The sequence below is a fragment of the Bos mutus genome, chromosome 19 (genome assembly GCF_027580195.1).
Source record: "Bos mutus isolate GX-2022 chromosome 19, NWIPB_WYAK_1.1, whole genome shotgun sequence".
Taxonomy (NCBI): domain Eukaryota; kingdom Metazoa; phylum Chordata; class Mammalia; order Artiodactyla; family Bovidae; genus Bos; species Bos mutus.
The window spans coordinates 7,470,684-7,483,835 of NC_091635.1; the positions used below are offsets into that span (position 1 = coordinate 7,470,684).

At 49.6% G+C, this 13,152-nt stretch overlaps 1 protein-coding gene across 2 annotated transcripts in view; it reads left to right on the forward strand.

The window, feature by feature from the left end:
* The window catches only part of UNK (unk zinc finger), a 32,186-nt gene that overhangs the window by 8,436 nt on the left and 10,598 nt on the right, over positions 1–13,152 (forward strand). For both annotated transcript variants that reach the window (XM_070389091.1, XM_005907958.2), the window contains exons 2-7: positions 9,451–9,660; positions 10,819–10,995; positions 11,126–11,256; positions 11,923–12,058; positions 12,589–12,706; positions 13,062–13,146. In XM_070389091.1, coding sequence (XP_070245192.1) covers positions 9,451–9,660; positions 10,819–10,995; positions 11,126–11,256; positions 11,923–12,058; positions 12,589–12,706; positions 13,062–13,146 — 857 coding nt within the window. The remainder of the gene's footprint in view (positions 1–9,450; positions 9,661–10,818; positions 10,996–11,125; positions 11,257–11,922; positions 12,059–12,588; positions 12,707–13,061; positions 13,147–13,152) is intronic.

Consider the following 13,152-nt stretch of genomic DNA (forward strand, 5'->3'; position numbering starts at 1 on the left):
CAAAAATGAGGGAAGATTTCTTCACAAATTGTAAGAAATACTTACACACACACAGATGAATAATTTAGGATTCTTAATGTACTGCTTATCTGCTGTTATAATATTCTTGAAATTAAGGATTTTATTCTCAAACTTAAAAAGGAAGAATCTTTGGTAAACCATGAAGTATGAGTTCTGTAACCAAATTTCTTTATAGGAATTATATATGAGAGAAAAAAAAAGTAGCCAGTAAGGTTAATATGAATATGGAAAACAGTAGATTATATTAGTAGGTAAGTGTCATTTGAACCTTTGAACACTACAATAATGAGTTTTTGCCGGGGTTGGTGAGGAGGGGGCTTGTTTGTTTTTCCTTTTGCTAGTTTCGGAATCCTGTCATGTTATGACTAGGTCTCAACAGGGAATTTTTAAGAACAGATTTGTTTGTTGGATTTTAAGATTTCTTTTTCCACGATAAAGCTTGTATATTGCCTGAAACAGACAAAAGTCAGATTTTATAAGACTAGCTGTAATAAAGATGAACAGTGGTGACTTATTAGGGACATGGGTACATCTGTCATGTTGCCAGATCTCTGTGGCCCCCGTTGGGAGGCTTAGGAGCAGTGACCACTGACTGGCTAGGAGAACAGCCGTGCTCCCAGGAGCAGGGCCCGAGACCTCCAGGCTGTGAGGCGTCCAGGGTGGGCTGCTTCTGTTGGCTCAGTCTGTTGTCTCCTTTTTGTTGGGCTCATAGATTGCGGTTCACTGTGCACGTTGGGAGTCCTGAGCCCACCTAGTGTTGCCGCACCATCTCTTCTGTTGCTTCTCCAGAGGCCATCATTGTCTTGCCCGTGTGCCTTTTTGTTCATATCTGACTGTCCTACATGTGAATCCACTAAGATACGTATCAGAAGCAGGATGACGTTTTAGGAGTCATTCATTTTACAAAAAAGTTTACCACAGTTGACTTTTAACTTAACTCTTCTGACTTATTAGCAACATATATCTTTTATTTAATTTTGGATCAGATAGGATTCCCTGTCAAGTTGTCAGTAAAATTGTAGACTTCTTTCCTAACGAGTTCTTTATCTTAAACATCAAGTTACGGTAAAGAAAAGTCATGATAACCACTAAAATCAACTATTAATACTGGATGTATTTTTCTTTTCCAGTTTTTCTTTCTGTATATAGTTTAGCTAGTTGTCTGGTTATATTTATGTATTTTTTTCTTTCACTTAACGTATCTCTGTTTATCTTTGCACATTCCCAGCAACAACTACAGAGCAGGCCATCCCACTGGTTGCTTTTCTAGTCTGCTTGTAAGGCTGAAGATCTTAAATTTAGCGTTGAATGTGAGAAGCATGGCCGTGCAGACACTGTGGGGAAGGTAGCTAGAGAAGTTACTGGTTTCTTAATCACCAGGAGAAACATCTAAGTTGCCTCTCAGTGTTTCGCTAGGTTAGTGCACAGCTTCTGTGAACCAGGCTTATACCATTTGGGATGCTTTAATGTTTTTGCTTTTTCTTGGACAAACGTGTCTTGAACACCTGCTGCAAGCTGGCTTTGTGCAAGGGTACAAAGATGAGCAAACGTGGCTGTGTACAGAGCAGTTGAAATGCTCTATGGTGGGGCCATACCAGCCGGGTTCAAACAGTGTGGTGGAAGCACAGAGGAGGAGGCCATTAACACCCCTGGGCAGGGCAGGAAACTTCCCTGCAGAGCGAGGCACAGCGCAGAGGGGACCTGGAGGCAGGAGCAGCACAGCCGAAAGCATGGAGAGGAACCGTGAGGGGGGCTGCGGTGTGCTGCGGAGCACCCAGCCCTCGACCGCGGGCGGCGACCTGCGGCTCTGGGCCAGACCCACCCAGCTGCCTGCTGGTGTGCGGTGGGTGAGCCGAGAGCAGGTTTTACATTTTTAGTGGTCGAAAAAGAATAATATCTTGTGACACATGAAAATTACATGAAATTTAATTTTCAGCATCCGTAAATAAAGCTTTATTGGGACACGCGCTCATTGGCTTACATATCGTCTATGGCCACGTTTGCAGTTTAACCACAGAGTTCAGTAGTTTTGATGGAGACCAGGCAGTTGCTCTGCATTCACACATGTGGTGCAAACGGCTCTGAATTGCTGTGCCGTGCACCAGAAATCACGGTGACGTGGTTACAACTCGACAGTGTTTCTAGCGCCACAGTGTTTTGTTTTATTCTTCATCACCAGTGCCTGACTATCATGTCAGAACGAGAGGAGGGGGAAAATGGACTTGAAATACCGTGTTTTTAGGGCACAGTGGAGTGGATTTTCTTGTCCCTGAATTAGTTGGCCGAGCTATCTGTAATTAAAAAGCTGTGCTCAAGGAGTCCATCAGCACTACCAGACTACACAGTTGTCACAATATTCCCAACTCACAGGAAGGCAACTGTCAGAAAAATTAAATTTTTAAAGAGACTATTTTGTTACAGTGGTATTTCTTCACAAAAATGAAAATGAGGCTACAACGGAAAATGAGGCCTCATTTGTTAACCAGGCAAGGGAAGCCATACTGATATTGAATTAATTAAATTGCATTTGATGCAGGAACTGAAGAAATATGTCCAGAGCATTTGTTTAAAAGAGTGTTAGCCGTTCAGCAAGAACAATTTCTCAAAATGCTGAGGTCAATGGGAGCAACATCAATAGTCAATTAAAAACAAGGCAGATGATTTTGTGTAGTTTTTCTTGGCTCTTGATGAGTCAACAGAAGCTGTTTAGTTGTTTTGTTCATGGAGTCAATGCCATGTGTGAAGTGACTAAAGAAGTAGCCTCTTTGAATAGTCTACTTAAAACAGCTGCAGCTGAGAATATTTTCAAAAAAGACAAGAAAATACTAATTCAGTACAACATGAAGTATAATCAGTTAATATCTGTCACAACACATGATGGTAGGAATATGTGCAGAGTAGAAAATGATGTAATCTGTCATGAGCGATTGCAATGCTAGGATCAGTGATGAATTTCACTCCCTCTTGTGGGATTTAACCATCCTCAGTTCCATGAATTTTTATCAGAAATAAAAGCTGAGTATTCTGACATGCCCTACTACACAACCATTTGATAGCTTAATAGTGGTAAAATTCTCTTGTTGTTGTTTGAATTGAGGGCCGAGATTGAAATTTTTCTGAAAGAACAACCATTTTCAGCCACTATTACTGAACGCTGAATGGCTTTGGAAATTAGCTTTTGCTGCAGACTTGATTTTTCTTAATTCATTCTAAAATTACAAGGAAAAACATCACTTATATGCAAACTTTACATTGCATTAAAGTCATTTTGACAACTAATATTTGAATCCTAAGTCAAGATGCCTTATACACTTTCTCTGCTGCTAAAAGTTAAAGGTGAGACCTCTATTCCTACACAGATTTACCATGGATATAATTGCTGAACACAAATTACTGTTTGAAAAGTGACTTTGCATCTCGATAGGAATACAAAGGAAATTTCCATATTTCAAAATATTTGCAAATAAGAAGTTTATACCAAACCTTCAGATGAAAGTGATTAAGAGAAAAGTATCAGGGCACTAATACAATTCTATAAATGTCTTCCAAAACTAATATATGCTCAGTTAAAGTCATGCTTGTAGAATGATAACCGCATTTGGCAGGACCTATCTATGTGAACAGACATTTCCAAAAGTGAAATCGGTCAAATCCTGTTACAGAGTCAGTATTAACAGATGAACATTTGTAACCAAGTTTTGATGCAGGGGACCCCCAACTTTGCAAATGTTATACTTGCCCCCCAAGCCCGTTCTTATTAGTAGACCTGTATTACCAAAAATTGTGGCCAGTTATTTATCTTCCAACAATAAAAATTTGTGGAAATTTGTTTTTTCTCTTGTTATGTAAGTACCTACATAGTATCCTCAGTTTGGGCTCTTAGCCCTCAAAGTCTAAACTACTTACTGTATGGTCCTTGGCAGAAAAGTTTGCTGACCCTGCTGTGGAGGTCAGCCTGCTGGTGGGGGGAGTGGGTCCCTGGCTGCAGGGGTGGCAGAGTGAGGCCATGCCAAACGCTCTTCTTGGAGCAGTGGGGAGCTAGATACGGATCGAGACACCAGCTGCTGCTCGCCTGTTGCCTCCAAATTTACACAGTTTTTCTAACAGTCATCTCTAGTATTTTTCTGTTTATCCAGATTCTCCCCACACTCCTCCCCAGAAGAGTAAAAAACCTAAATGGATAAAGCTATTAAATGAGACAGCTTGGAATAGGATTTAGTTGGAATTCCCTGGCAGTAGGACTCTTCTTTAAAGCACTGCCGAGGGTGCGGGTTTCATCCCTGGTCCTTGGAGCTGAGATCCCGCAAGCTGCACTGTGTGACCAAAAATAATAAACTAAGAAAAAGTTTAGCTGGAAATTGAGCTGGTAGCAGTTAGCACTTCTTTTCACACCTACTTAAGAGTGATGTAATTTACTGAATTTATTGTTAATCCCTTACCTGTTATCACTGTTGGGTTATTGGGCCAAGTGAGTGAATTTAGATATCAAGTAGGCAGATTTTTGTCATTTTTTTTAGAACTTTGGAAAATAAAAATAATCCAGTAAATATTAAAAGTATTATTTGATTTTTTTAAAAAGATATTTGCATGTATTTGATTTTTGAAGTTTTTAGGGAAAAGTATTAGTTTTATAAAGCCATTTAGTAACTTGATACCTATGATTATATTTGTGTAAAAATACTGGGAGAAGATTTACCAGAAGTCTAGCAGTATTTGTGGTGGAACTTAGGATAATTTTGCCCTTTTCTGCATTTAAAATTTATAAGTGGACATGTTACTTTCACAATGATCTTTTACTTTTATAAGTAAACCATTTAGAGGATAACTAATATGATATCCTAAAAAGGAATGAGCGATGGCTTTGATTGAAAGTCAGCCCCCGGTGGGACAGGCATGCAGGCACTGCTCCTCAGTTAAGGCGAGCCGCTGACCGGCTGTGGTGTCCCTCTAACCTTCCTTGATGCTTCTGCTGGGCGAAGGTGTGGCTGTCTCCATCAGCTCTTATTTACTCAGGGCCTGGGTGGTTTCTTTTTTTCTTTTTCCTTGGTGGTTTCTCAACTCATCCTGGCCACAGTGGGTCACCGAGGCCTTGCAGTCTGCAGCTAGTCTGTGTTCATGGACGTTTATCCTTGAGTGGGGTGCTCCCAGGAGGTGGTGTGGGAAGAATTGAGCTCTGTGGCCCTGTGCATCCCTCAGATCTTGGAGTGGGGCCAGGGTGGCTGGTGAGTCTTCTCTCCTAAGGGAGGATTCCAGGACAACTTGGTTTTCCTGAGAGCTGCTTGAATTGAAGAGAAACCTTTATAAAATAGAAAGATGGGTTGGAGCTTAAAGGAGAAAATTGTGCATTTCTTCTGAAAATTTGTTTCATTTCAATCCATGAAAGAGTGATTTCTGAGTGGGTTTCTCTTTGCTGTCTGGGCACTGCATTGCCAGTTAGCACAAGGTTGGAGGGGAGCTGGGAAGTTCTCACTAAACAGTTTGGTTCCCAGGTGGTGGATGGTGTGGTTCTGTTAGCAGAAACTTAGAAATTTTTCTCATTAATTACTGTGGATTGAGAGCGGGTACTCTGCCTGCCTGGGTTTGGTCATTTGGCCCCTTCTCTCACAAGAGGCTTTTATGTAGGACAGTCTGCCCTATCCCCTGAGTTACAAATTTCCTGCACTGTGATCCTTTTCACAGGGAAATAAATAGTTTCGGCTTTTAGCTCTCAATGTCTGCCTGCTGGAGGCATCATAAAACTCTTGGTATTGCTTTGTCGACTTTGCCCCTTGTGCAACTTTTTATTTCTTGTTATATTCATTCAACAAACTTTGTTACTGTAGTGGGTTCTTACATGCTGGCTATCAAGGACTTTATAATCTAGTAACAGAGGAAAATGTACACATTATTAATATGCAATGCAGGATAAGGGCTATAAGAAATGTCTAGAGAAAGTGCCATAAAAACTTAGGGATGATAACTTAATTGGGGACAAGGGCAGGAAGGGGAGGGTAGGTAGAGGTGAAGGAAAACTTCATGGAGGTGATGGCATCAGAAGGTTCATTACCTTTGAATTCAGCCTTAAAAGATTTTTCCAGGTGAGGGAGGGGATAGGTGCAAAGGCAGGGAAGTTAAAGATCTCTTTGCAAGACACCAAGGACTCCAGAGTTGGTGGAATCAAGATAAATGAAGCTGGAAAAGTACACTGGCCCAGATGTGTAGGGCTTGAAATGCCAGGCCAAATAGTTGGTCTTTATCAGTGGCTACTGGTGGAAGCTAAAGGCTTTTAAGAAAGTAAGAATTCCACTTGGACTCTGGGAGGAATGATGGGTGCAGTGCAGCATCCACTGGACATGGGAGGCCAGATGCAAGGGGCCCTTCTATTAAAAGGTCTCAAGTGTCTGCCCCACGGCAGTGGTGATGCCGATGAAGAAGCATCAGATGAGGTAATCTGCTGCCTCCACGTCTGTTCTCCGGGGCATCCCTGCCAGCTGGAGCCCTTTGGAACCCCAGCATCTGCACGCAGCACTGCGGACGTGCTGCCCCACGGAAGCAGGCTTGCCAGGACCTCTTTCTCCAAAAAGGCAGTTCTCTGGACAGCCTCCTTGGGTTTCTACTGAGGCACTGATACTAAGCAGATAGGTGCCACTCTTAGGGTCGCTACATTTAGCAAAGAAAAATACAGGATGCCTGATAGATTGAAATTTCAAATGATGGAAAATTTTTTTTTAGTACAAGCATGTCCCATGAAGTATTTAATTTATCAAATTCCAGTGTAACTGGATGTTCTATAGTTAATCTGCCAATCCTGACTACTTCTCACTCTTCTCTGGCCCTGGTTTCAGTTTCCTCCACCCCCATTCCCTGCCTGTTACCTCCCGAATGAGTCTTCTGTGGGCCGGGAGTCAGGTAGAGTATGTGCTGCCCGGGAGAGGTCAGTCCAGCCGTTTGAGGGCTTAGTGTCTCAGCTCAGTGCCAGGGTTTGGTCCCTGTGTGCAGCACGCAGGGCAGAGTTCTGTCTACAATCAGACGGGGAGAAACACCTTGAGTTCCAGTACCAAAGAGGGTGAGAGGGGTCCTAGGGAGCCTTGCAGGCTTCCCCGGTGTCTCAGAGTATACCTGCAGCCTGGAGACGCTGTCCCTAAGATTGGCCCCTCTCACACCTCACCTCCTCATCACTTCCCTTTTCGAGTTCTACCCTACTCCATTCCACAAAGGCACTTGGAGCTCTTCACCTCCACATACTGTTTCTAAGAAGGCTGAGTGCCGAAGAACTGATGCTTTTGAACTGTGGTGTTGAAGAGGACTCTTGAGAGTCCCTTGGACTGCAAGGAGATCAAACCAGTCAGTGCTAAAGGAAATGAACCCTGAATGTTCACTGCAAGGATTGATGCTAACGCTGAATCTCCAATACTTTAGCCATCTGATGTGAAGAGCCAACTCATTAGAAAAGACCCTGATGTTGGGAAAGATTGAGGGCAGGAGGAGAAGGGGACGACAGATTGAGATGGTTGGATGGCATCACTGAATCAAGGGACATGAGTTTGAGCAAACTCCGGGAGGTAGTGAAGGACAGGGAAGCCGGGCATGCTGCAGTCACGGGGTCACAAAGAGTCGGACACGACCGAGCAATTGAACAACAGCTGTCTCTAAGCTGATACTGTTTCCTTTGCCTAAAACACCCTTCTTACATTCTTCACCCGCAAGTACCTCTGCTTCCCTTTCCCATTTCTCTGTGCCAGCCTGGGTCAAGGATCCTTCTGGGTTCCCGAGGAACCCACAGCAAGCCGTCCTTATAGCCTTTTCTACAGTTGACTGATTGCACCTATCACTGGTGTGTCTCCTGTGGTGATGCAGGCTTCCTGGGGGTAAGGACCTGCTGCCTCAGTTCCTCAGTGCTCACTGCTGCACCTGTACCTAGTAGGTGCTCAGCAAACACATGTGGGATGAATAGGACACTATTTGAAAGCTTTACTGCCCCTTAAACACCTCTTTGTGATCTTTAGGGAGCACCCACTTCCGGCTTTCCCCCTGCCCAGTGCGGAAGCCTGGACACTTCTCCACACTTCAGGGCTGGGAGGACTTTTTTTTTTTTGGCCATGTTACATGGCTTGCAGGATCTCAGTTCTCCAACCAGGCATTGAACCCAGGCCCTCGGCACCGAAAGTGTGGAGTTCCAACCACTGGACCACCAGGCAATTCCCCTTGTCTGGGGGGATTTTTCAGCACTTTAATAAGCATCAAAGAAAACCTGTCTGGAAGGTCTCGGCCCTCCCGCACACCTTCAACGTGCCCAGGCTGGCAGGGCCCTGGACACCCTGGTATGAGCCAGACAAGGGCTGGGCCTGCTTCCCTGTGTCCCAGGCCTCCCAGTTCCAGGTGGAGCTTGTAGTCTGGACAGAGGCTCCAGGTCAGTTGGCCCCCCTGCTCCCTTCTGCCCACAACCTTTTGTACCTTCTAGAACCATCCTCACTGGCATCAAACGCTCTCTATCAAGGCATTTGTCGCCTGCGTTGTTAGGACTTGAATAAGAACTGGCCTGCCTGCCTGTCCCCCAGTGTGTGTGTGGGGTGGGGGGCGGGGATGAATCGAAGAAACACTTCACCAGGACACAAAGTGAACAAAACACAGACGGACAGTGTGGTTCTGTAAGGGGTTCAGGCCTCCGCTGGTGGTGATGGCGGGTGGGGCTTGGAGTTGTCTTGGTCATTAGATGCAGAGTAAAGGAGAGAGACGCAGGTTGGGACAAAGCCAGAAGGACAGCCCCCAAGCCGGGGTGAGTCAGGATGGAAATAAAATACCTTAGTCTTGCAGGTGGTCATTCCTGAGGTGTGGCCAAGAGGGAGTGGCTTCAGATGCTTCTAACATGAGCCTCACAGACGTTTGGGTGATGCTTTAGGAAACATCTCTGGGAAGAGCTTGGCAGAGAGGACAGTGGCTACCTGGGACAGGGGTCTGGAGGGACACCTGGTGACCTGGGTTTTCAGCCCCAAAGCAGCAGCCTTCCTGGCGCTCAGCCTGGCGCCCATCCCTGCTCCTGGAATGAGCGAGGCCTCCTGGCCTGGCAGGCAGATCTAGGCAGCAGAGACCCTGCAGGACACTGCAGAGAGGGCCCTAAGCTCCTGTTTGCAGCCTTTCCCCTGCGATCAGTGGTTTGGCCTAGGAAACCTCGGGTGTACTCGGCCACTGAGGAAGCCCTCCCCTGGTCACCATGGGAGGCAGCTGACCGGGGAGGGCATCTGTGGTTCTGCCTTGCAGGCTGGCAAGGGACCTGCGTGTCAGGAAGGATCCTCACGCTAAGGTCCTGCCTTCAGCCTGGTCTTCTCTGGTGTCTCAGTGGAACTGGCCCCGCAGAGTAGGGCCCTTGGGGGACTGGGTGGCCCACGTGTTGCTGGGAAGCAAGGGCCATGACTGCGCTCCTGGCCTGCTCACCGAGGGCTCCCTCTGCAGGTACCTGAAGGAGTTCCGCACTGAGCAGTGCCCGCTCTTTGTGCAGCACAAATGCACTCAGCACCGACCCTACACCTGCTTCCACTGGCATTTCGTGAACCAGCGTCGCCGCCGGTCCATCCGCCGTCGGGACGGCACCTTCAACTACAGCCCTGACGTCTACTGCACCAAGTACGACGAGGCCACGGGCCTCTGCCCGGAGGGCGACGAGTGAGTGCCGGCCGCCCACCCTCCGAGGAGCCCGTCTCCTGGGCCAGAGGCTGCTTTCGGGGGACTGCTGCAGCCTGGCCCACCTTCCTGTGACCTGGACCTGGGCTCGGAGCCTGCCGTCCCCCAGGGGAAGCCCCTTTTCCTTTCCCCACTTTTGGGAGGCCCTGCGCAGGCCTTTCTTCTCCTAAGCCTGAAGGCCACGCCTGAGCCAAGGTGGCTTCCTGGGCCTCCTGTCCTGGTCCCCTGCAGCTCACAGGACCCTATCCTCAGCCTGCGCAGTTCCCACCACAGCCCGTTTACACAGATCCTCTCCAGTTCCCCTTTTTGCTGACTGAATATTTTGCCAGGGCTTCCTCCAGTGGCTCAGTGGTAAAGAATCTGCCTGCAATCCAGGAGATGCAGGTTCAATCCCTGGGTCAGGAAGATCCGCTGGAGAAGGAAGTGGCTACCCACTCCAGTATTCCTGCCTGGGAAATCCCATGGACAGAGGAGCCTGGCTGCAGTCCATGGGGTTGCAAAGAGTCAGACATGATTGAGCAACTAAAAGAACAGCAAAATATTTTGCCACAGAGCTCTGTGAAGAGACAGCATGACAAACGACAAGCATAAGGAGGGGCAAACCTGGGAGGGTCTCAGGGCGCGTGTTGCGACCCTGCCTGATGTGTGCTCCCCCCGTGCAGAGGTGGCGAGGGGGCCATCCTGGGGGTTTGTGGGTGCGCCTCACTGGCCGTCTCGCACCAGCCCTCCGCATTCTCCCAGGGGTCAGAGGCTTGCTTATCCCACCCCCAGCCTAATGCAGCACCCAGAGCTCAAGGCGGTTTGCTTCTCTGAAGACCCCTGACCTGGGCAGCATGTGTTCTCCCAAGAATTCCCTCTGGGAAGCTTCTTTTCAGGACGGCCTAGGGCCCCGACTGAGTAGCCTTTGAGAAGTTGACGTGGAGCGCCAGGCTTTATCAGGAGCCACTTGGGGCTGCAGCCCCACTAGCAGTGGGAGGGTGGCTCTGTTCCACAGCAGGACTTGTCGCTTGCTTGCCTGCTCGACCCACATCAGCGCCTCCTCTGGGTCATGACAAGCCTTCCACGGGCAAGGAAAGGGCAGGGCTGGGAGCCCGCTGCAGCGGGGGAGGCAGAGTGACACGCAGCCCCACTGCGTTGCAGGTGCCCGTTCCTGCACAGGACCACGGGGGACACGGAGCGCCGCTACCACCTCCGCTACTACAAGACCGGGATCTGCATCCACGAGACCGACGCCAAGGGCAACTGCACGAAAAACGGCCTGCACTGTGCTTTTGCTCACGGGCCCCATGACCTCCGCTCCCCTGTCTATGACATCAGGTGGGCTGAAGGCCATGCGGGGCTGAGGGCCCTAGGCAGGACCGCAGCTGGAGTGCAGGGCTGGCACTCTGCTGCTTTCCTCCTCATGCTCCCTCCCTGCTCTGTCTCTCCTCCGCTACTGTCCCTGCAGGGAGCTCCAGGCGATGGAGGCCTTGCAGAATGGCCAGACCACAGTAGAGGGCAGCATGGAAGGCCAGTCGGCTGGGGCTGCGAGCCACGCCATGATAGAAAAAATCCTCAGTGAGGAGCCGCGGTGGCAAGGTAAGGGTGGCCACACGGGTGGCCGTGCCCCTGCCACCAGCTGCCTGTCCTCTCCCCTGTCCTCCCCATAGCCTCCCTGAGCACCCACCATGGCCTTCTCCACCCCAAACCACCACCTCTCCTGGGAGGCCTGTGCCCCCTCACCCCACCTCACACCAGCCACCTACAGCCCAGTCCTGCAGGGACACCCCTGACCCTGGTCCTGTCATCCCAAAGTGTTAGGGGTTTCCTTGGTGGTTCAGACAGTAAAGAATCTGCCTACAATGCAGGAGACCCGGCTCAGGGAGATCCTGGGTCAGGGAGATCCCCTGGAGAAGGGAATGGCAACCCACCCCAGTATTGTTGCCTGGAGAATTCCATGAACAGAGGAGCCTGGCGCTCCCTAACTACCTTCAGGGGCTTTCACACATACGTTGGCTGAGCAAGTACACGAGTTGGTGTATTCTCAGCCCTCCTGAGGACTTCCTGTTTACTCTCTGACCTGTGAGCATCTTTAGTGAGGGATGGTGGTGTCCTCTTTATCTCTCTCCTGGGTTGCACACTTGGTGTTGGCCCACAAGGAGGGGGCCTTGCTCATTCCTGTCGCCAAAATCTTGGCTCCTGGACCCTTCCCAGTAGCTTCTCCTTTCCCTGCCCACCTGATCCCTGCGTCTGCCCCCCATGCAGAGACCGCTTACGTGCTGGGGAACTATAAGACGGAGCCGTGTAAGAAGCCCCCGCGGCTGTGCCGTCAGGGTTACGCCTGCCCCTACTACCACAACAGCAAGGACCGGCGGCGGAGCCCCCGGAAACACAAATACAGGTGCTTTGGCCCCAGCAGGCCAGCCGTGGGAGGAGGGTGGCAGGCGACAGATCAGGGCCGAGGCTGCTTCCACTGTGCTCCCGGGGTGGGGGGCAGGGAGGCCAGCCCCGGGGGTCGCAGGACCCCACTACAGGGGAGGGGAATGGTTAGGAGAGCTGAACAATCCTTTGCCGTGAAATGAGGATCTTTTCACTAGGAACCCCTCTAGTTCTGACCCAGAAGGGTGTTTTTAGGGTGAAGCCAGGATGTGGCTGTAGCCTGGCTCTCCTTTTGCGGCACAGTGCTGTGGGGAGGGGAGGACTTGGCTGAAGGGAAGAAAACAGTGACCTTCTGGTGATGTAGCCAGGCTGGGCAGCGAAGCAAAGCCTGGCTTCTGGCCCGAGTAAGGCGTTCACTCTACAGTGATCTTTCCTGTTTCTGAGCCTGGCTTTGCAAAGCTGGGAGACCTGAGAGGGGCCCTGAGCTGCGATCTCGTTAGCATCCCCCAGGTCCAGTCTGCATCCTTCTGACCCACCCTGTTATTGAACCAGGTCGTCTCCATGTCCAAACGTAAAGCATGGGGACGAGTGGGGAGACCCTGGCAAGTGTGAGAACGGAGATTCTTGCCAGTACTGCCACACGCGCACGGAGCAGCAGTTCCACCCCGAGGTGGGCCTTGGAGCTGGGATCCTTTGAGGGGCGGGTGTCCTGTGAACGTGGCTCCCTTAACGCCCAGAGGCACACTGGAAAGTCATAGCCCTGACCAAGATCATGAGTGGGGATGTCCCTCTGTGAGAGCTGGGTCAGGGCTGGTTGGGCGTGTGACCCAGGAAAGGAGGTGGTCCCCGGCGTGGGGGTGGCCGTGTCTGCTTACTGTCTTGAGCAAGGAATTGGTAGGGAGAGACTTAGGGAAGTGGCCTCAAGTAGGGACGAGAAAGAGCTAACCCATCCCTGCTGAAGGCACCCCAGCTGCCATCCCTCTCTGCCCAGGCCTGACCTGCCTCTCTTCTGCTTTGCCCTCCAGATCTATAAATCCACCAAGTGCAACGACATGCAGCAGTCGGGCAGCTGTCCTCGAGGACCCTTCTGCGCCTTCGCCCACGTAGAACGTACGC